Source organism: Mirounga leonina, unplaced genomic scaffold (genome assembly GCF_011800145.1).
Source record: "Mirounga leonina isolate KUSES-001 unplaced genomic scaffold, KU_Mleo_1.0 Mir_199, whole genome shotgun sequence".
NCBI lineage: Eukaryota > Metazoa > Chordata > Mammalia > Carnivora > Phocidae > Mirounga > Mirounga leonina.
In genome coordinates, this window is record NW_023270498.1 from 193791 (window position 1) to 215063 (window position 21273).

General features: G+C 55.7%; 1 protein-coding gene across 1 annotated transcript in view; it reads right to left on the minus strand.

The window, feature by feature from the left end:
- Positions 1-21273, minus strand: part of GCK (glucokinase) — a 35963-nt gene that overhangs the window by 6401 nt on the left and 8289 nt on the right. The window contains exons 2-4 of the mRNA XM_035026547.1: positions 2602-2764; positions 1883-2037; positions 728-847 (exon numbers count right to left, since the gene is read on the minus strand). Of these exons, the coding sequence (XP_034882438.1) occupies positions 728-847; positions 1883-2037; positions 2602-2764 (438 nt within the window). The remainder of the gene's footprint in view (positions 1-727; positions 848-1882; positions 2038-2601; positions 2765-21273) is intronic.

Below are 21273 nucleotides of genomic sequence, written 5' to 3' on the forward strand. Positions count from 1 at the left end.
ATTGCCGTGTGCACATGCATGTATAATGCACACGTGCATGCATGTATCCTCACACATAGAATTGCCATGTGCACACGCGTGTATAATGCACACACGTGCATGCGTGTATCCTCACGTGTGTAGAATTGCTGTGCGCACACACGTGTATAATGCACACGTGCATGCGTGTATCCTCACACGTAGAATTGCCGTGCGCACATGCGTGTATAATGCACACACGTGCGTGCGTGTATCCTCACACATGTGTAGAACGGACATGTGCAGAAGTGTATATGTGACTGACCCGTGTGTACATACGGGTGCGTGTGTGCTGACTTCTGTACGTCCGTATGCAGGGATGATGCACGTGTGTGTGTGTCTAGGGTGCGCGTGTGTGACTGTGGCAGGTGCAGCCGCAGCCCCCGCACAGTCCGGCCTCCGCTAGTGGCCTGCGTCACATGTCTGTGCTGGCATCTGGCTGCCAGCCAGCAGTCTCCTCCTGGCCACTAGCCTGTCCCTGATCTGCGACGGGGCGATAATCCTGCCGGCCTCGCGGGGCTCTGAGGGCTTCGGGCAAACAGAATCAGCCGTATCTCCATTTCCCAGAGTCTCACAAAAGGCGAGTGACAGAGCCACGGGTCGAACCCAAGGCTCTTTCCCAACACGGGGCTGCGTTTGAAGGCACAGGGAGTTCCCAGAGCGTCTCGCTGGGGAACGCGTCTACCCCCCAGCCCCGACCCGGCCCCACCTTGTCGATGTCTTCATGCCTCACGGGGAAGGAGAAGGTGAAGCCCAAGGGCAGTTTCTTGTGCTTCATCTGATGCTTGTCCAGGAAGTCGGAGATGCACTCGGAGATGTAGTCGAAGAGCTGGAAGACACACGGCAAGCTAGCCGTCGGCCGCAGCGCCCCGCCACGGGCCGCAGGAGAGCACGGCCTCCAAACCTTCCCTTGGCTCCCCTGTGTCCCCTGTCCCAAATGCTGCTGCCGCGGGGACAGCGCACCACCAGGACGGGCCTGGTCCCCAGCCCAGCTGGGCGCTGTCAGCCCGTGCCTCCCACTGGACCCCATGGCGTCCAGCCGCACGCTTCGGACAGAGGCACAGCCGTGGCCAGCCCTCGGATTTCCGCCTCTGCCCCCCAGAGTGTCCTTCGCTGCCTCCACGTGTCCTGGCCGCCGCTCGCCCGGCCCTGCCGGGGACCAGCCCCTACCCTGCTCGTGTGGGCCTGGCCACAGAACTGGCTGGTGCTGAGTGCCCCGCTCGTCGGCCGAGCTCCCTGCTGGGTGTGGGGGCCCCGTGAGGCATTCACACCATCCCTGCTGCCTTGATTCATGGCCAGTCCAGCAGCATGCAGGGGGTGGCGTGGACCAGGCTGCCACGGGACTCCTGCCTTGAAACCTGGCCCCCAGGGGATGGGCTCTGCCTCCACCCGCCTCCTCTGAGGGCTCCTTGTACTTCTGTACCCTCTCCTGAGCCCTCCCCATGGGCAGGGTAGCATTCCCGCCTGGGCAGACATTATGACTACAGTCATCCCACTCGGTGTCTCTGCTGGTGGCAGGTGAGGGAGGGACACACAGGGAGAAGGCAGAATGCATGGGCTGTGTGCTGCTTGGACCAGTGTGTGCTCTCGGCTGCCCTGTCACACCTGTGATCCTTCTGGGAAACTGGGCAGGAGGTGACCTGCTGGGGCCATGCCTGGTGGCCGTCCAGGTGGGCCTCTCACTGGCCTCCCTGGGCCCTCTGAGGCTGGCTGGCTCTCCTGCCCACAGGTGCCCCGGCCCTGGCAGACAGGTGGGCCCTCCCGCCAGGACGAGCGAGCCCGGAGATCCTGGGCAGACTTGATCCGGCCCCACGGCTCCCGGCCCTGCGGCCCCCAGCCCTCGGCCCCCGGCGCAGCGGCTCACCATCTCAGCAGTGCCGGTCATGGCGTCCTCGGGGATGGAGTACATCTGGTGTTTGGTCGTCACACTCCACTGCCCCTCCTCGCCCTCCCCCACCTTCACCAACATCACCCTGAAGTTGGTACCGCCCAGGTCCAGGGAGAGGAAGTCCCCGACTTCTGCAGGCACAGGGAGAAGTGCATCAGCCTTGGGGCCCTGCCCGGCAGGACCCCAAGACCGGGGAGAGAAGGAGAGGAGGGAGTGGGGGAGATGAGGAGCTGGACAAGGCTGCTGATGCTGGCATCTGGGGAGCCCCAGGTCCACTGGGGAAACAGTCAGAGGTGAACTGGGGAACTCCATGGGAATTCCCTGCCTTGGACCAAAGCCATCCCAAGCCCAGGTCCCAAGTGAAGACCTAGTGAAATGGCCCAGACTCAGGATTGGGCTGGGGGGGTCCCCCCACCACCCTGAAGAACGAGTTTCTTATTGTGAGATGCAAACGGCCCATTTTCTTGAGGCCGGGGTAAAGACCCCGGGGCTGGGCTGGCGGAGCTCGGGGTGAGAACCAGCCTGTGTTGGGGCTGACGTGGGGAGGGCCTGTCTGGGGTCTCTGGGGATATTCCGAACCATAAGCAAGGACCTGGGGGGGCCTCTCCCTGCTGGGGCCTGGGGCTGGCTGTCCCCAGCTGAGCAGCTTCTGGCTGCCGTGTGGGGCCCCTCCCTGCCCGCCCGAGACAGCATACCTGAGCCCTCCGGGGTGGAGCGCACGTAGGTGGGCAGCATCTTCACGCTGGCCTCCTCGTGGGTCTCCAGCCGCAGGCCTCGCGCCATCTCCTTCTGCATCCGCCGCATCACCTTCTTCAAGTCAGCCTCCTGCAGCTGGAAGTCGGCCAGGATCTGCTCTGCCTGTGCAGGAGTCGAGGGGGAGCAGCTGCGTGGGGTGGGGGCCTGGATGCCCAACTCATGGGCGTCCTGCACACACCAGGGGTCTCCCTGGCCCTCTGGCCCTGGGTCCGAGATGACCCTTCAGTTCAAATTCCCTGTTAAGACCAGCTGAAAAGCTAGAACGGCAGCCCCTCCCCAGCCCAGGGTACAGCCCACGAGCAGGCCAAGCCAAGCACCGCTATCCTGTGCCGTTTTGCCGGTAATCGGTTTCGTGCCGGGCATGTGGCCCAGTTCTGGCCAATGACAGGGAAAGAGAAGTCTGATGTTAGCAGGACCTTCCCTTCCTGGGAAGGTCAGTGCCCGCATAACTGTGAACACAGTGGTGTAAGAGTGTGATGGCCGGCACTGCAGCAGCTGTCCTATGACAATGAGGAGACAAGGCTGTTGGCGGGGAGGGATGGCGGGAAGAGAGGCAGAGCAGCCCGGTCCCGATGTGCTGGCCAGCTCTGGATCCTCCCACCTCCATGTGCTGCTTGTGGGAGCAACCACGAATCACTGGAAGCCATAATTAAGCCAGGTTTTTGGCTCCCGGCAGCCGACAGCATTCCTAAGGCATACAGGTCCTTCCTTAGGGACCACATCCCTACACTTAAAAGTTTGAACCCAGGGAAGGTCACAAAGGGATGGGGCTGACAGAGTCAGTGACAAAACACACAGAACCAAACACCAATGTTTGCCAAGCCATTCTGCAGCTCTGGGCCCAGGTGGGAACGTAGCCCCATAGATGCCCTCCTCCTTGGCGGAGCAATCCAGGCCGTTCTCAGGGGCGCACGGCCACAGGCTGGCCCCCTCGGCCTGTCTCTCACACGCTTTCGAATGTAAAATGTGCCAGCAAGGAGTAGAAACATTAACACTTGCAGAATTCTGCCAACATGCCACACCCCGAGCCGAGCGTCCCATACCGGCTGTCGCGGTTCGCCAGGAGGAGGTGCCCGCAGCGGCTTCGAGAAGAGCACGGGCTCGCAGAAGCCTCTGGTGGGGTGCGTGCACCAGCGTGCCTCGTGGCCCGCACGCGCAAGAGCCGAAGTCCCTGAGAGGAGGCCGGGCATCTCCCCGGAGACAGGGTTGTCCAGAGGGACCGAACGTAGGACATCACAGACTCTTGCAAGAGCGATGCAGACGCTGCAAAGGTCCAGCCTCAGACCCCTCCCCGTTGCTGTGCTGCCCGCTCGGTGGCCATGACCCTAGACTCATGAGGGGCATTGGGCCAAAGGCTTCGCTTTGCCCTCTGGGTCCAGGCCCACCGTGGGTCTCTGCCACTGACGGTGGGTGAAACCCCCGCTCTGCCTGCTTCCAGGCCACAGAGACCCTTGTGTGGAACCCCAGAAATCACAGGAAGTCAAACCACCGGGTCAACGGGCAACATTTAATTTCAACCTAGCCATTTCTCTCCAAGAATCCGTTCTATAGAAAGGGTCCCAGAAGCACTTAAGGGCATGCGGCGCTGGGACGGCGGAGGCCCAGGAAGATCCCACGTCCGCCCCGGGACGTCCCATCCCTGCCGGGACACCACGCAGCAGGAGTAGAAGGCTGAGATGATCCCATTCTGTCAGTAAAGTTGCCTCTCGCTGTGGGTCTCACTTTGTCCTGTACAATATTCTCAAAAGCTTAAGTTTGCTGCCAGCATTTAAATAGAGATGCTTGTACAGACAAATCTGGATTTGGCAGCACTTCTGCAAAAGTAGGTCTGCATTCTCGCTGGGGCTGTGGGGAGGCCACCCACCTGGGCAGGGTGTGTTGGGGGGGAGCCTGTCCCTGGTGGGGCGGGTGTGCAGGAGACACCCGGTCACCTGCTCTCATGCGGGCCCTGCCCAAGCGAGGCTCTGCAGGCGAGGACCCACGCCCCCGGGCCCCCACACTGTGTGCATTTCCTGTTCCTTGTGGGGGAGGGGTGCTGCTGGGAGGTTCCTCTAGGTGGCCACGGGCTGACACTGGCCTCCAGCACATCTTGCCTCTCAAGGTGAGGAGTGACCTCCGGGGTGGGTGCAAGCCCCCTCCTCTGCATCGGGGCCTACAGATGCCTGGTTCTCCTGGGACCAGGGGATCCTTTACCCCAGGAACATATGGGCAACTGGCCCAGGGTCACCCACTGTGTGGCACCCAGGGAGCCAAGTTGCCGCTGGACCCATGACAGGCTCACACTGGCCTCCAGAGCGCTGGGACGGGCGCTGGAACCCACAGGTCCTCCTGGCGTTTGCGCAGGGACCTCATTCGCTGGTCCTCAGGGGCCCACAGCTGCATACAGGCTGGCATCCCAGGACTGCGCTAGGGTAGAAAGCACCTTCGGGCCTTCCCCTCAGTGTCCTCATGTGTCAAGTTGGGGTGCCCCCAGGTATCCTGCCTTCTTCTCTGGGTCCTGGGGATGAGGTCCCAGAGCATATAAAGGGGGCAGACATCCTGCCACCTGAGCCCCCCCCAGATGCAACCCCCATCCTACTCACCCAGACAGCTTGACCCCTCCCACTTTACCCCTCTGACCTCGACACCCGATGACCTTGTCCAGGCTGGGGCCTTAAGGACTGTCTACACACTGATGCCTGGGCACCCGGAGAGGCTCCCCTCACTGAGACGGGGTGGGGTGGGGAGGAACACCAGGCCCTCGGGCTCAGCACGTTGGCATGTCTGTTAGCCGAGGGGAGATGGGTACCAAGTGGCAGATGGCTATGTGAGGCCTGAGCTCAGGTGACAGTCTGGCCTTGTTGGCCCCAGGAGTGAGTGCCCTGGAAGACGCCATCCCTACAGACCCCTCCTGGAGAGTCTGGACCGTGGGTGTCAGGGGGGGCCGTGGGGAGGGGGTCAGTGACAGGCACAGCTGCCCCTCAGCCTAATGCTTCCTTCCAGGGGTCCAGCACCACCCCGACGTTGACGTCGACTCTGCCAAACTGACTGCCCCGTATGCACGGTCCGGTGGGGCGAAGCGCTCTCCCTCACTCTGGGATGGTCGTTACCAGATTCGAGGCTGTCTGGGCCTGGCTCCTGGTGGCATCCATCGCCGTCTCTCCGAGGGGCCAAAAGGTAGGTTTTGGGGGGAGGTGGAGACACCCCGCCTGCTGAGGTGTGGGGCTGGGCTGCAGGCTGGAGCCTGAGGCCCACCTGTGTAGGTGAGGGCCACCTCACGGGAGAGGTGCCCTCGGCAGGCTGCCAGGGCTTCTGCACGGAGAGCGCAGGTGTTGAAATGCTCTGCTCACTGCCACCAGGTCAGGCGGGGCCGGAGGGCAAAGACGGCCTGCACAGGGACAGGGCTGACCAGGACTGGGGGGACAAGGCCAGGGGGTGGTGCCCATGCTCTCCGCACCCCAGTGTGGGGACTAGCTGCCTGGAGGTGCTGTGGGGAGGGGACAGAACTAGTCTATCTGCCTTCCAGTCCTTGGAGGTGCCAGGGCTGGGGGTCACCACGCTGCCGGGGGCAGGAAAGTGCAGTGAAGAGCCCCGCGCACAGGGAGGGCCCGAGAGGGCCTGGCCTCTGCAGGCCAGACTGCAGCCCCGGGAATCCCTGGTGGGTTTCCGGGGAGGCTGGAAAAGACCCTGCCCCGACCCCCCAGCGGGATGTGAAGGGAACTCCCCCTCCCCTGCTCTGCCCCGCCCCTCTTGTCTCTGATGCATGTGTCCCTTCGGCCAATGAGGCCGCAGGATTGATGGGGGGGGAATTGCTCAATACCTCATTTGGGCCAATGAGAGCCGAGCCTAGGGGACTGGGTGGGGCAGGGAAGGAAAGAGGAGGGTCTTTGAGACTGGGGGGGTGGGACACCACCCCAACGGCTGCCCCCAGCCCAGGGCCATCCCCCCCCCAAGGTGAAAAATGCTTGTTTTTGTCGGGACTTGTAAACTGTAAATTGTTAAAACCTGCCTCTAAATGTCAGAGGTCATTCTTGGGTTTGGGCAGTAGAGGTCCAGGTGGGAGCTTGCTCTGGATGCTGGATGGCATGCAGCGTTCCCCCCCCCCCCCAGCCCAGCCCCCGAGGGGAGTGAACTTGTCGTGCCCGGGATAGGCATCTGCCAGGCCCTGCTAAAATTAGCAGGAGCTCCCGACTTGCTGGGGGGAGGGGATGGTGGATGGACAGAATGCCAGACTCTCCCACCAATGGCCAGTGGGTCACCCCGAAGAAAGCCCTTGGCACGATCGATCCCTTTCCTAAAATAGAGCAAAAGCACCTTCACCAGACCCACTTGTAACAGGTCACTGACCCACCAGCCCCTGGCTCTGAGCTGCCGTTTTTTTCTGTGTGTGCGGTGATGGGGCTCATCCTGGGTTTGGATGGGGGTGGGGGTGGGGGTCCTTCTGGACCAGCCAGGCTAAGCAGCAGCTGCCCTTCTCCTGGAGCGAGCACACAGCCCCTGAGAAGAGGCTCAGAATCTTCCAGCCCTCTCCTCTGGGAGGCTGGGATGGACAAGGGCTGGGGCACACGGCCCCCTTTCTCGTTAGTTGGACTTCCGCTTGCAAAGCTTGCACTTTGACTAGCAAGCATCCTTCCCCAGAGCCCTTTCCCCAGCCCCCCTCCATGCATTCTGCGGAAACTAGCACAGGAAGGGGTCCCCACTTCCCCACGCTAGGCAGTCCTGCAGAGCCAGACTCAGTCCTCATACCAGCCCTCCCATGTGCCTATCACTTGCCCTGTCTCACTGCCTCATCTTCAGATGGAGAGGTGACATCAGTGAGTCTGGGCTCCAGGTGAGGCTCTGACCTGTCCAGATAAGAGGGTCCAGGAAAGGTTGGGCCTCAGAGTAAATGGCTTATGAGGGACGTACTTGGAGTCTTCGGTATCTCAAGGGCGGTCCAAAAGAGGTTGGAGGAACATAGTTTGTGCATAGGGTTTCTTAAAAACAACGACAACACAGAACTTCTTGACAATGAGCTAGGACGTTTCAGTGGATAGTGAGCTCCCCACTTAACAGGGAGAGAGAGCAGGATCCCAGGGACCTTGCTCTGTGATCCAGCCGGTCTTCTCATCCCTTGGCTGCGCATGAAGCTAGGTCAACAGGCACGATTTCATTTTCTTCTTGATTTACCTCTAGGAAATAATCTGACAAGTTTACGTGGTAGAGATTCCAGGATGAAAGAAATGGCACATAAGCCTCATATCCAGCTACAGGGAATGGGTTTGATAAATTACGCTACATTTATGAGTCATTAAAAATAGTAAGATTGATCTGCGTCTCCTGGCATGGAAAGATGTCCCTGACATACTGTTAGAGAGAATGTGGCAGCTACCCTCCATCAGGGCCTCCACTGAGCCCACCTGTGTTATTTGCCCCCCACGTGGTCCCCACCTACGCTGAGGAGGCCTAGCCTGTGTAACTAATAGGATATTGCAGAAATGACAGAGTGTGACTTTTGAGGCTAGGCCATCAAAAACGTGGTGGTTTCTGCCTTGCTCTCTCTTGGATTCTTCACGCGGAGGGAAGCCAGCCTGAGGACAGTCAGGTCCTATGGGGAGGTCTACTGAGAAGAACGGAGGCCTCCTGCGAATGGTTCAGCAACCACTTGCCAGGCAGGTGAGTGAACCACCTTGGGAGCAGATCCACCTGCCCCCGTCGAGCCTTCAGATGATGGAGCCCCAGCTGGCTTCTTGGCTGCAACCTCACGAGACCCCAAGCCAGACCCCCAAGCTGAACCACTCCTGGACTCCTGACCCACAGAGACTGGGTAAGGTAATAAAGGCTTGTTGTCTCAAGCCACGAAGTTCTGAGGTAATATTTGACACAGAAATAGATGACTAAGAAATAGAGCAAGGTGATCAGAGTAATTATCTTGATGGTGGAAATAGGAGTGCTTTCATTTTCCTTTTTGCTTATCTGTATTTCCTATGTTTTTCTGCAGTGAATGTGTAATAGAGAAATATATATTTTTAAAAATCGATTTAACTTGTGGTGGGGAGCACATGAGCAGGGGGAGGGGCAGAGGGAGAGGGAGAAAAAGATTCCCAAGCAGACTTCACGCTGAGCACGGACCCTGATGTGGGGCTCGATTCCACAACCCTGAGAGCATGATCTGAGCCAAAACCAAGACTTGGACACTCAACTGACTGAGCCACTCAAGCTCCCCGAGAAATATTTTTAAACAAAGGTAACAAAACAGAAGTGTTATTTAGGCCTCATCTGCTATTTTTGCCCAGAAGTTCTGAGGCCCAGACTCTGAAGGATGGAGGTTCACAGTTAAATTGGCACTTTCCAGACCCCGTATTCCAGCGGGATAGAAAATGGGGCCGGGAGCCAGAGAGCCCAGCATGCCAGTCCCACCCCCGCAGGCCTGGTGGCCCTTGGCACCAGCTGGGCACCAGCTGGGCACTCCCCTGTCCTGATGCAACAGGGCCTAGAGGTCAGCGCAGTGTCGCAAGTGTTTGCTTACTGCAGGGTAGACTGGCTGTGCCCTTGTGTGAGGGGGGCCAGGGGCCTGGGGGTAGGATGACATCAGGCACCGAGGCCAGGAGGAAATGAGCCTAGAGACAGCAGAACATCCTGGGGTCATGATAACGAGCCCCCGGCGGCCTCCACACGCTGCCTGCTGTGGCCAATGCTTTATGTGGGTCGCAACTGACCTGTGAGCTTAGGGCTGTCATTTTATATGGGGAAACCGAGGCCCACAGCAGCAAAGGGACTTCAGAGATCCCACAGGTGTAAGTGATGTGGCTGGGATTCATCCCCAGGTCGGCCTGACTTTAGGTATGCTGGCAGGTTAGTCTTCCTGACTAGATGGAGGGCTCCTTCAGGGCCAAGCACGCACAGGGGTCAGGAAAGAGCCTCTGGAGCTGCCTCCAGGCTAGAAATGTTCGGAGACCTCAGCTTCAGCCAGCGGGGGTGGCCACCAAGGTCTGCATTGCCCGGTGTTTGCCCCTGACAGCAGATGGCGCTGGAGGCCTGAGGCCAGGTGTCAGGGCAGAGTAAGAGCGAGGGAACAGGGAGCATCCTGCACGTTGGCTGGGGCGGGGGCGGCAGAGTGAAGGGATCACCCAGGACCAGGATATTGCTAGGGCAGGACAGGAGCATGAGGTCACCAGCCCAAAGTCTGAAGACTGACTGCCATTCACTGCCTGTATTTCTTGGGCAAGTCCCTTAACTTTCTGCACTTCAGTTTCCCTATCAGTAAAGTGCAGATAACAATGTACCTCCCTCACGGGGCTATTGAGAGGATCCAACAGGTTAATGCAGATAAGATTCTTGGCAATCCAAGTTGTTCAATAACTTGTAGCTATTTTTGCTACCAGAGGATGCTTTAGCCCCTGGGTCAGAGTTTAGAACACAGGCCGTCCAATACTCGAGATCTATGGCAGGTGTAAAGCCAAATCCCCACCCTGTGCCTGCTGATTATTTCGGAGTGTCCTAAGGACACAGGCAGGTGGCACAGTCTCTTTGATGCCAGGCTTGCCCTAAAGCAGTGTGACTTATTGTCTGAAAAGAGAATGATTTGGAGTGACATCACAGAAAACGCTGAAGGAGGATACTCCAGGGTTAGTTCCTCCAGCAAAACAGCCGTTACTTAGAAAAAAGGATCAAAATTAATTTGGAACTGACAAGCCTGATCAGACAGTTACAGCAACTGGGGAGTGCTTGAGGAAAGGAGAGGTTACTGATGGCTTGTGAGTGAGCAGGATGCACAAACCAGCTCCCACACCTAATCCCTATCATGGCCGTGGGGACAGCACCCGTGTCCCGAAAACACCTGGCTGATGGGAGGGTGGGCAGCCAGGCCCTTGGGTTGTGCACTTCGGTTGTTCTGGGCTTGCTGAGGGCTCAGTGCAGAGCTTGCCTTTGTTTCAGCCTGAGGTATACAAAGCCAGTTAAATATTCCCCTTTTTTGGGGGGGGGGGATCTAGATATTTAAGAAAATCTCTGTCAGGTCACAGGCTGACTGCAGAAACATCAAAACAGAAACTTCTTCAGGGACCACACATGAGAAATACACACTTTGAAAAACATTTTTAAAAATTAAAAAAAGAAAGAAAGAAGACTTTATAGAAAATTGTTTGGAAAAGTCACTATACAAATGGACAACTGCAGCCCTCAACAAGCAAGAAAACCAATCCTCATGGAGGGGGAGAATCTAACTTCCGGAGTTGCCACGTTATACGCTTCAAAATGTCAAGTTCTCAACAACAACCCAAAATTACAAAGCGTACAAAAAAGGAGGAAAATATGGCTCATTCACAGGAGAAAAAGAATTTAATAGAAATTATCCTTGAGGAAGCCCAACATTGGAATTACTAGTCAAAGACATTAAACACGTTCGATGAACTAAAGGAAACCACAGATAAGGATCTAAAAGGAGTTGGGGGAATGATGTATGAACAGATAGAGAATGACAATGAAGAGTAGAAATTATATAAAGATACCACACAGAAATTCTGGAGCCAAAAAGTACAATATAGCTGAAATGGAAAAAAAAAAAATGCTGAGGTGGGTGGGTCAACAGCAGATTTGAGCAGGCGGAATAAAGAGTCAATGAACATGAAGGTTAGGCCCCTGCACTGTCCAGGCTGCCTGGCAGAAAGGACAAAGGGACACCAGCAAGCATACCACCGTGAGTATTGTGGGAGTCCCAGCAGGCGCTGAGAGGTGGAAAGGGGCAGAAAAAGTATTTGAAAAAATAATGGGGAAACAACTTCCCGAACTTGACGAAGTACATGAATATACACATTCAAGAAGCACAAACTATAAGATTCTGAGAGGAAAACATAAGTGTAAATATTCATGGCCTTGGGTTTGGCAATGATTTTTCTTAAACATGACACCCAAACCAAAAAGAGGTAAACTGGACTTCTGCAGAATTAAAAACTTGTACAAGAAAGCACGCCATCAGATGGGTGAGAAGACCCTGGCGGGGCCTTCTCAGTGGGAGAAAACCGGGGCAAATCTTGCATCAGATAAAGGTCTGATATGCGGGGTTTAATAAGAACTCTCACAGCTCAACGACAAACAACCCAATTTAAAAATGGGCAAAGGACTTGAGCAGAATTTCTGCAAAGAAGACAGAGAAGGGGGGCGCCTGGGTGGCTCAGTTGGTTAAGCGACTGCCTTCGGCTCAGGTCATGATCCTGGAGTCCTGGGATCGAGTCCCGCATCGGGCTCCCTGCTCGGCGGGGAGCCTGCTTCTCCCTCTACCTGCCACTCCCCCTGCTTGTGTTCTCTCTCTCTCTCTGTCAAATAAATAAATAAAATCTTAAAAAAAAGAAAAAAAATAGTATGATGTCGGGCGCCTGGGTGGCTCAGTCGGTTGAGCGACTGCCTTCGGCTCAGGTCGTGATCCTGGAGTCCCGGGATCGAGTCCCGCATCGGGCTCCCTGCTCGGCAGGGAGTCTGCTTCTCCCTCTGACCCTCCTCCCTCTCATGCTCTCTCTCATTCTCTCTGTCTCAAATAAATAAATAAAATCTTAAAAAAAAAAAGCTTTCTGTGCCTTCTCTGGCAGAAGCCAGGATTATTTCAACAGAGACTTAAAGCTATTTAAAATTGATCAGCCTTGGGCGCCTGGGTGGCTCAGTTGTTTAAGCGACTGCCTTCGGCTCAGGTCATGATCCTGGAGTCCCGGGATCGAGTCCCGCATCGGGCTCCCTGCTCAGCGGGGAGCCTGCTTCCCCCTCTGACCCTCCCCCTTCTCATGCTCTCTCTCTCTCTCTCATTCTCTCTCTCTCAAATAAATAAATAAAATCTTAAAAAAAAAATAAAGAAGACAGAGAAGGGGACAGTAAGCACATGAGAAAACGCTCAACAGCGCTAGTCACTCAGGAAATGCAGACCAAACCACAGTGAGGAACCACTTCAACCCTTTGAGGGCGGCTAGGTTAAAAACGAAAAGAAGTGTTGGTGAGACTGTGGGGGACAGTGAAACCCGCACACGTTGCTGGTGGGAACGCAGCCTGGTTCAGCCACTGTGGAAATCATCACAACGTCAGATGCAGCGTGACCATGTTACCCAGAGACTGCACTCCTAGGTATATTCCCCACAGAACCCAAACCAGGGACTCAGAAAGATGCCCGCGTGCCAGGATTCGAGAACGCATCATCCACGACGACCACAGGTGGAAGCGACCTCACTCTCTGTTAACAGGTAGACAAAGTGCAGGATCAACTACAGCGAAACACTCTTCAGTCCTGAAGAGCGATGAACTCCCGACACGAGACATGGATGATGGCATCACGCCGAGTGACCCAAGCCAGACGCAAAGGACAGATGTTGCGGGATTCTGCTTAGGCAAAATGTCACGATAGACAAATTCATGAACAGTGGCTCCCAGGGGAGTCTGGGGGCAGGGAGGGGGAGTCACTGCGTTTCTGCCTGGGACAATGAGAAGGCTTGGGGAAAAGTGGTGAGAGTTGCACAATATTGTGAATGTATTAAACGCCACTGACTTGCATGCTTAAAAAGTGGTTAAAATGGTGAATTTGAATGGTCTACTTGTACAGTACGAGCATGTCTCTGACTTCCCCAAATGGGATCACCACCGAAGCACAACTCGTGCGTTCATTCATTCAGCAACACTCCCCAGCAGGCGCCCTGCACCATGCTGGATGCTGCCCACGCTGCCCTCACCCACGAGTGAGGAGGGACGGGCCTAGTGGGGATGCCTGCCACTGCCCCTGGCACGGGGATGGCGAGGCATCGTGGGTCATTGCCTTTGGGGAGGAATTAGTGTGCATTCTGTGTGTAAGGCAGAAAGGCGGGCATGGACACGTGGTGGCTGGAGGAGTGGACTGTGGCAGACACGGCCAGTTGTGGCCCAGATCCCCCGTGGTCCCAAAGCCAGCTGTGTGGCTGGCCCGCGGTTCTTGCAGTGAGATGCATCTGTGAAATGTGAGCAGAAACGATGCATCCCCTTGCTGGGTCCAGGCTTTTCAGAAGAGAATGGCTCTTCTGGGTTCTTTCCCATGTTTCTATAAGCTACACGGAGACAAGGAGGAGAAGGGGAGACCCACCAGCTGGCCAACACCTGCACTTGGTTATCACGGGAGCAAGGGCCACAAGTCTACAGAGCACACCCATTTCCTGTTTGGGTGTATTGGTTACAGCAATTAAGCATGCCCTAATTAACACCCAGAATGATGGCATCAATGACCAAAAACAGAGATTGGAAAGGGACTTGAGGCCCTTGTGTTTTTAACACCGTTGAGTACCTGATTTGTGCTCGGTCCGAGATCACGGAGGTGACCCGTGTTTAGTTCTCCAGGACTTACAATGTAGCAGGAGAGACCAGCGAGTAACCCATACAAGCTGACACGGGTGTCTTTTGGGGCCATGCAGGACACTGACGGGGCTCTGGGGGCCCGGACAGGGCTTCTCAAGGCTCATTCCTACAGCCCCGTGCATGGGGGAGAAGTGGCAGGTAGAGGAACATTCCCCACAGAGGGGCCAGCAGGACAGTGTCAGAGGCAATTGGAGAAACACAGATATTTACGGAGGCTTGAGCTAACGCACACCCAGCAGTAGGGCTGTTGTAAACAGCCTTTGGGTGAAACAGGAAGTTTGGGTTGGGTTACTGACCCATTATAAATGAGTAACCGTGAGCGTGCTGAGTCCAGAACGTATGGCTAATAGCCAGAGCAGGGCTCAAAGGAATATTTAATACCCTCCCATGCATATACAGAGAAAATAAGGACAAAATCAGCGAGCTAAGCTTGCTTCTCAGGATGCTAAACACCCTAACTTTCAGAGAACAAAGTAAGCCTAAAGAAAATCAGAATTTAAAAAATCAATAATGGTAAAAGCAGAAACACGTGATACAGAAAACACCAACAAAACCAACGGCAAACTTGACTGACAAACCCCAAACACAATTTCCTGGAAAAGCACAGTAAAATAGTAAACGTGGTAATCTGATCAAGGATAAAAGAAGGCACCAACAAACAACTTTAGTGATAAGAAAGGGAACTTGAAAAGTTTTATGGGTTATAGATAAGACTTGCTTCAATACATCTTTAAAATCTGGAGAAAAGAGACAATTTTTAAAATGATATAAATTACCAGAATTGACTCAGGAAGACATAGAAAGCCTCACCAGATGGGTTAGAAGAAGAAGAAACCTAACAGATGTCAAAAACCTTCTCCTAACAGGAACGCTAGACGCAGCTAGTTTTAAAAAAAATACGGACATGGAAATGTCTGATGCAAGGTCTGGCCCATGACAAGTCTTTTTTTTTTTTTTTTTTTTTTTTGAGAGACAGAGTGCCCAGCAGCAGGCGGAGAAGGAGAAGCAGGCTCCCCGCTGAGCAGGGAGCCCGATGCGGGGCTCGATCCCAGGACCCTGGGATCATGACCTGAGCCGAAGGCAGACGCCTAACGACTGAGCCACCCAGGCACCCCAAACATTTTTTTTTTAAGATTTTATTTATTTACTTGTCACAGAGAGAGAGACAGCTAGAGAGGGAACAGGAGCAGGGGGAGTGGGAGAGGGAGGAGCAGGCTTCCCGGTGAGCAGGGAGCCCGATGTAGGGCTCGATCCCAGGACCCTGGGATCATGACCTGAGTCGAAGGCAGACGCTTCACCGACTGAGCCACCCAGGTGCCCCATGACAAGTCTTAATAGATGCTTATTTAGTGAGCTGACAAGTAGACAAAACTTGTCAGGCGGGGGCTGTGTGCGAGGGATCTGGTGCTGGGACACAGCTGAGTATTCGCCAGACTGTGCGGCTGGGGACAGCACAATGACCAGAGGCAGGGAGGTTACAAGGCAGAGCCCAGGAGGGACAGGGCTGGGGGGTAGTCATGACGGTCACGGCCGTGCATGCACTGAGCAGCACAGACATCAGGCCCCAGAGAGGTCAGCCGCCCCTCCTACAGCCTGCAAACACCAGGTTTGATCACCAGAGCCTCTCCTACCACTCACTGTGCTGTCCTGCCTCTGGAGGAGCAGTGGCAGGACGGGCCAGCTGGGGCATCAGCTTAGGAATGCCGTCATGACAGCCGAGGGGCTCTTGCCAGGGTGTGGGCAGTTGGAGTGCTTCCAAGTCCCTAATAGGACCCTGGTAGAGTTACTCTCACCTTGTGGCAAAACCATGTCTGATGAAATGCTTTGTACCCACAATATATAAAGATCTCTGACAATTCAACAAGAAGACAACACCCCAATTTTAAAAGCCTCACTGAAGAATACTCAATAAGCATATAAAAACATATACATTATGAGTCAGTCAGTGAAATGCAAATTCAAACCACAATGTCATGCCCACGCATACTGGCCAGAATGAATGAAGTTTAAAAGATGGACAAAACCAAGAGTCGAGGAGGATACGCAGCAACCGGCACCCTCAAACACTGCTGGTGGGAATACAGAATGGCTCGGCTCATTTTGGAAAGCAGCTTGGCAGTTTCTTCTAAGGTGAGATGAGGAAGTTCTTAATTATTCCATTTACAAAGAAGAGGGAAAACTGAAGGGAGAGAAAACAGACCCATGGTTTCCAGGAATCAGGGGGAGTGGGAGGGCTGATTGACAGCAAGGAGGCAGGACCAGGGGGAACTTTTTGGGAGGTGGAAAGATTCTGTATCTCAATGGTTGATGGTGGTTACGAAACCATATCCATCTGACAAAACTCACTGGACTGTACAGTTAAAGGGGTGAACCTTACTATCATACCCTAGTTACAAGAGGAAGAGCAGTGCATGAGGCTGGCACAGTAGGGGTCTGGGGGAGAGGGGGGAAGGTACAGGCACCCTGGGGGACAACCAGCCTGCCTCCCGTCGTGGTTCCAGCTCTCGGCGAGCTACCTGACCTCAGACGAGTCCCTCCTTCCCACAGACCTTCAGTTTCTGCAGGACTGAGATGCTCCCCCTGCTGAGCTGCAGGTTGGCACAGACAAAACCCGCCACTCTGCAAGATTGTCTGTTCTTACCTGGACCAGAGGTCCGGGCCCAGAAGGGGTCAGGAGAGCCAGGGCTCCCCTCCCTGTCCAGTGTCCCAGCCTCAGTCCGGCTTTGTGGAAGCCAGAGCCATCACAGGGTGAGGAGATCCTATGAAACAGGGTCCCCGGGCATGTCACCCGTCTGCTCAGCTTCCCTTTCTCTGGGCCACAGCCAAATGCCACTTGGAGAGCATCACTCTAAGCAGCCTTCTTGCACTCTTGAGAGGTGGTGCCCAGGAGAGCAAGACCCCATCTATCCTGAGCCCCCAGACCAGAGGACATGCTGGCCTCCGTGGGCTGGCACTCCTCAGCCACGGCTGGAGGCCAGAGCGACCGGGGAGCCATCCCTGCGACCGGGTCTGGTCCTGTCCTGCGACCAGGTCATTGGCCTTGGCTCTGGCCAGAGGGGGGGCGCGCTCCTGGGCTGTGAGCGGGGCTGCCCATGCTCCTAGGTAGACGCATCCCCCTTCTGCTTGCTCGGGGACCCTCCGTTTCATGTGGGGGTCAGGTGGCAGTGCCCCCAGCCCTGGGGGATGGACCCGCCCGGCCTCACTCTTCACTGTTGCACACCGTCTTCTGTGAAATGCTAAGAGGGAGGCCCCTTGAGAAGACATGCTAGCGGAAGTCCCGCCCTTATTGCTCTGGAGTATCTGTTGGTATTTCTACGCTGTGGGCTCACCTTGCAGCCGTGAGGTGGAGGCGGGGAAAATCAGCAGGGCCCCCCTGGGGCCTGGCGTCAGGTGGCGCCGTATTGGGCTGGGAGCCATCATGCTCCTGACTATTTATTTACGTGAGATTATGGGCCCTGCAGATAAGCTCCGTGTTAGCTGGGTCGACGGGGTACAGCCTGAAGGATGGGGGGCTGACAAGTCATTCTGCTCTGCTGCATGGGGGAAGCAAAGAATGGGGGGGGGTGTAGTCAGTAGTTACTTTCAACAGGGTGGGCTCAAGAAAGCCCCCAGGGGCTGAGGCAGGAGCCGGACTGGCCTCGAGGTGAGGGAGACCCTGTGCTGTGCTGGAAATTGGTTAGCAACTGGCGGTCTGGGGGACAAGGCCTGAGCGGAGAAGGTGAGCAGCCCCCCGTGCCTGCCCCCCCGGCTTCCTGGGATCTGATCCTCCTGCCCTCCTGGGCCACGTCTGAGAGGTTCTGGGGGGGGCTCCCCCCCGCCAGCTAGAAACAGGGTGGGGTAGGCTGTGTGTGAAAGGATCGGGGGCAGCGCTCTGTTCTCCGCTCTGTTCTCCGCTCTGACTCGCTCCAGGGGTGAGCGTTCAGCTGGCCAAACTCGAGCGGACGCAGCTCCCCACACGAACGTCCTAGTCGCGGTGGCTGAGCTACACGCATGACCTTGCAGACACTTTGGAAACGTGTGGGGGCGATAATTTACAAAGCAGGAGCCTACCCTGCTTGCTTTAAGTGACAAAAAGTGACGCCCACTGAAAACTCCATCTAAGTCTCCAAAGGCCACGGAAACTATACAACAACCCTCTAAGCATTTCTGCGCAGTAGCAAGCCGTTAACCCCCAGCCCTCAACAGCGGTTCGGTTCTGTCCTCACAACAGCACACGGTGTTGGGAGCTGCCAAGATCCCCGTCCTTCCACGACGTCACCCCACCCAGAAACACCTGCGACACTGTGGCCCCCCGAGGACGGGCAGAGAAAATCCAGTGTGTCCTGCAATAACTGGAGACAGACATGAACATTTTCCTGGCTGCTTATCTGAAATTCGAACGCAACTGGGCATTCTGAACTTTTATTTGCCAGAGCTGGAGGCCCTAGCCCCCCTCCCCAGGACCCCCAGCCAACGACTGACTGCTGGAGGGCACAACGTCTGTCCCAGCCTCAGGACTGACTGCTGGAGGGCACAACGTCTGTCCCAGCCTCAGGAGGGACAGCTCTCGATGCTGTTCATGCTCCAGGGTTCCTTGTGGGATCAGACCCGAATCTGCCTCGGGCCCAGTCTTATCCTGCGCCATGCCCTGCGGGCCTCACCTGAGCGCGCTCTCCCACGAAACGGTGGGCTCCAGAAGCCTCGTCCCAGGCCCCCCAGGACCTCCCTTCTGGGTGCCGGGCCGGTCCTAGAGGTCAGGTGGGGTGTGGAGGGGGCTGCCTGCAGCAGGGTGGCTGGAGGGAGGGGGCGGTGCTGGTACCTTGCTGCCCGCGGTGGCAGCCACCACCCATCCCCGCTGGCGTGTGCAGATGCTGCTGGGAAGGGCACCACCGGGGTGATGTCTGGGACCAAGAGCTCGGGCGGGGTCGGGGGGGAGATAGCAGCCCTAAGGACTGTGCGACCGAGGGGCTGTTGATAAGGCACGATGCACTGAAAAGAGAAAATAGTAGGCTCAGGGCTCTGGATCTAAAGCCAAGGGTCAGGGGAAGAGGGTCACCTGGCAGAATTTGTCGCCTGCGGCCAAAGGCGGACAGAGCTGGAGAGCCGGCGGGGGGCCGCAGCAGAGAGCCGGCAAAAGCCCCACGACTGGGGCTCAGGGATGGCGGAGGCCCTGGTCTGGAGCGTTTTCTGGTTTTTGTGGTGCTGAGACTCCATCCAAGGCCGATTTCCAGCGTGTCACCGCGGCATCGCTGAACGAGGAGACGCAGGGGCACACGTGGTCGGTTTTCCGAGCATGCAAGTTTGAACTTCCGTACGGCCATGAGCCCTCTGGGCTCACAGAATAGCTCTGCTATAGGAGGACACCTCCTCTCACTCGAAGACCACGCTGGTGTCTCAGAGACTCAAGGCGTGAGCTTCTCTGGGACCTGCCTCTCCCCCCACCCACCCTTGTCACTCTCTAAATAAATAAATCTTTAAAAAAAAATACTGTATTGCTAAAACACGTGAACGACCATCTGAGCTTTCAGACAGTCACGATCTTCTTGCTGGTGGAGGGTCTGTCCTGATGTTGGTGGCCGCTGACTCAGCCAGGGCGGCGGTCGCTCAAGGTGGGCGAGGCTGTCGCTGTGGTCTTACGAAGACAACAGTGAACTTGGCTGCTCTGATTGACTCTTCCTTGCATGGACATCTTCTCTGTAGCAGGTGATGCTGTTTGACAGCATGTCACTCCCAGGAGAACTTCTATCAACTTTGGGGTCCATCCTCTCAAACCCTGCTGGGCTTTACCAACTCGGGTCGTGTGATATTCCAAATCCTGTGTTGTCACTCCAACAATCTTCCCAGCATCTCCACCAGAAGTGGGTTCCATCTCAATCAACGCTTTCTTTGCTCGTCCACCAGAAGCAACTCCTCATCTGTTTATCCTGAGATGCAGCAAATCAGCCCCATCTTCCGGCCCCACTTCGCCCTCTAGGTCTCCTGCTGTTTCTGGCACACCTGCGGGGACCCCCCCCCACTCCAGCCTGGAGCCCCTCCACGTCTTCCGTGGGTGTTGGAATCACCTTCTTCCAAATTTCTGTGAATGCTGATACTTTGACCTCTTGCCATAAATCATGAATGTTTTTCATGGCATCTAAAGTGGTGAATCCTTTCCAGAAGGCTTTCAATTTGCTTTTCCCAGAAACCTCAGAGGAATCCCTGTCTGTGGTTAGTCACGGCCTAACAAAAGGTATTTCAAACTAATAAGACTTGAAAGTCGGAATTTCTCCTTGATCCACAGGCTGCGGAATAGCTGTCGTGTTAGGCGTGAAGCCAGCATTCATCTCGCCGTCCATCTCCAGCAGAGTTGTTAGGTGACCAGCCCAGGTGCACCGTCAGTGAGCAGTAATATTTGGAAAGGAATCCTTTTCCTCTGAGCAACAAGTGGATCTCAGTGGTGGGCTTAAATATTCAGTCAACCGTGTTGTAAACCGATGTGCTCTGTGCCTCCATTTCTAGAGCACAGGATCAGGAGATCTGACACAACTTGAGGGGTGCTAGGGTTTTCGGAAAGGTCAACAAGCACTGACTTCATCTTTAAGTCCCAGCTGCGTCCTCCCCCACAGGAGTCAGCCTGCGCCTTGAGGCTTTGAGGCCAGCACTGACTTCTTCTCTCCAGCGATGAGAATCCTAGCTGGCATCCGCTTCCAACAGAGAGCTGTTCCATCTACCCTGGAAGTCTGTTGTTGGGCGGAGCCACCTTCCTGAGTTCCCTCAGCTGGATCTTCGGGATGACTTGCTGCATCTTCTCCATCAGCACCTGCTGCTCCCCCGTGAGATGCTTCTTTCCTTAAACCTCATGAACCCACCTCTGCGGGCTCCCAGCTTTTCCTCCGCAGCCTCCTCACCTCCCTCAACCTTCACAGAACCGAAGAGTCAGGGCCTTGCTTTGGGTGAGGCCTTGGCGGACGGGAGTGTTGCGGCTGGGTCAATCCGCCGTCCCGATGACTAAAGCTGTGTCCATGTCAGCAATAAGGCTGTTTCGCTCTCCCGCCAGTCCTGTGTTCACCGGAGTAGCATTTGCAATGTCCTTCAGGAACTATTCCTTTGCCTTCACAACTCGGCTCAGTGTTCGGTGCAAGAGGCCTCGCTATGGGACTGTCTTGGTTTTTGACACGTCTTCCTCACTGGCTCGATCATTTCTAGCTTCTGACTTTTTTTTTTTTTTTAATTTTATTTATTTATTTGACAGAGAGACACAGCGAGAGAGGGAACACAAGCAGGGCAGAGGGAGAGGGAGAAGAAGGCTTCCCACGGAGCAGGGAGCCCGATGCGGG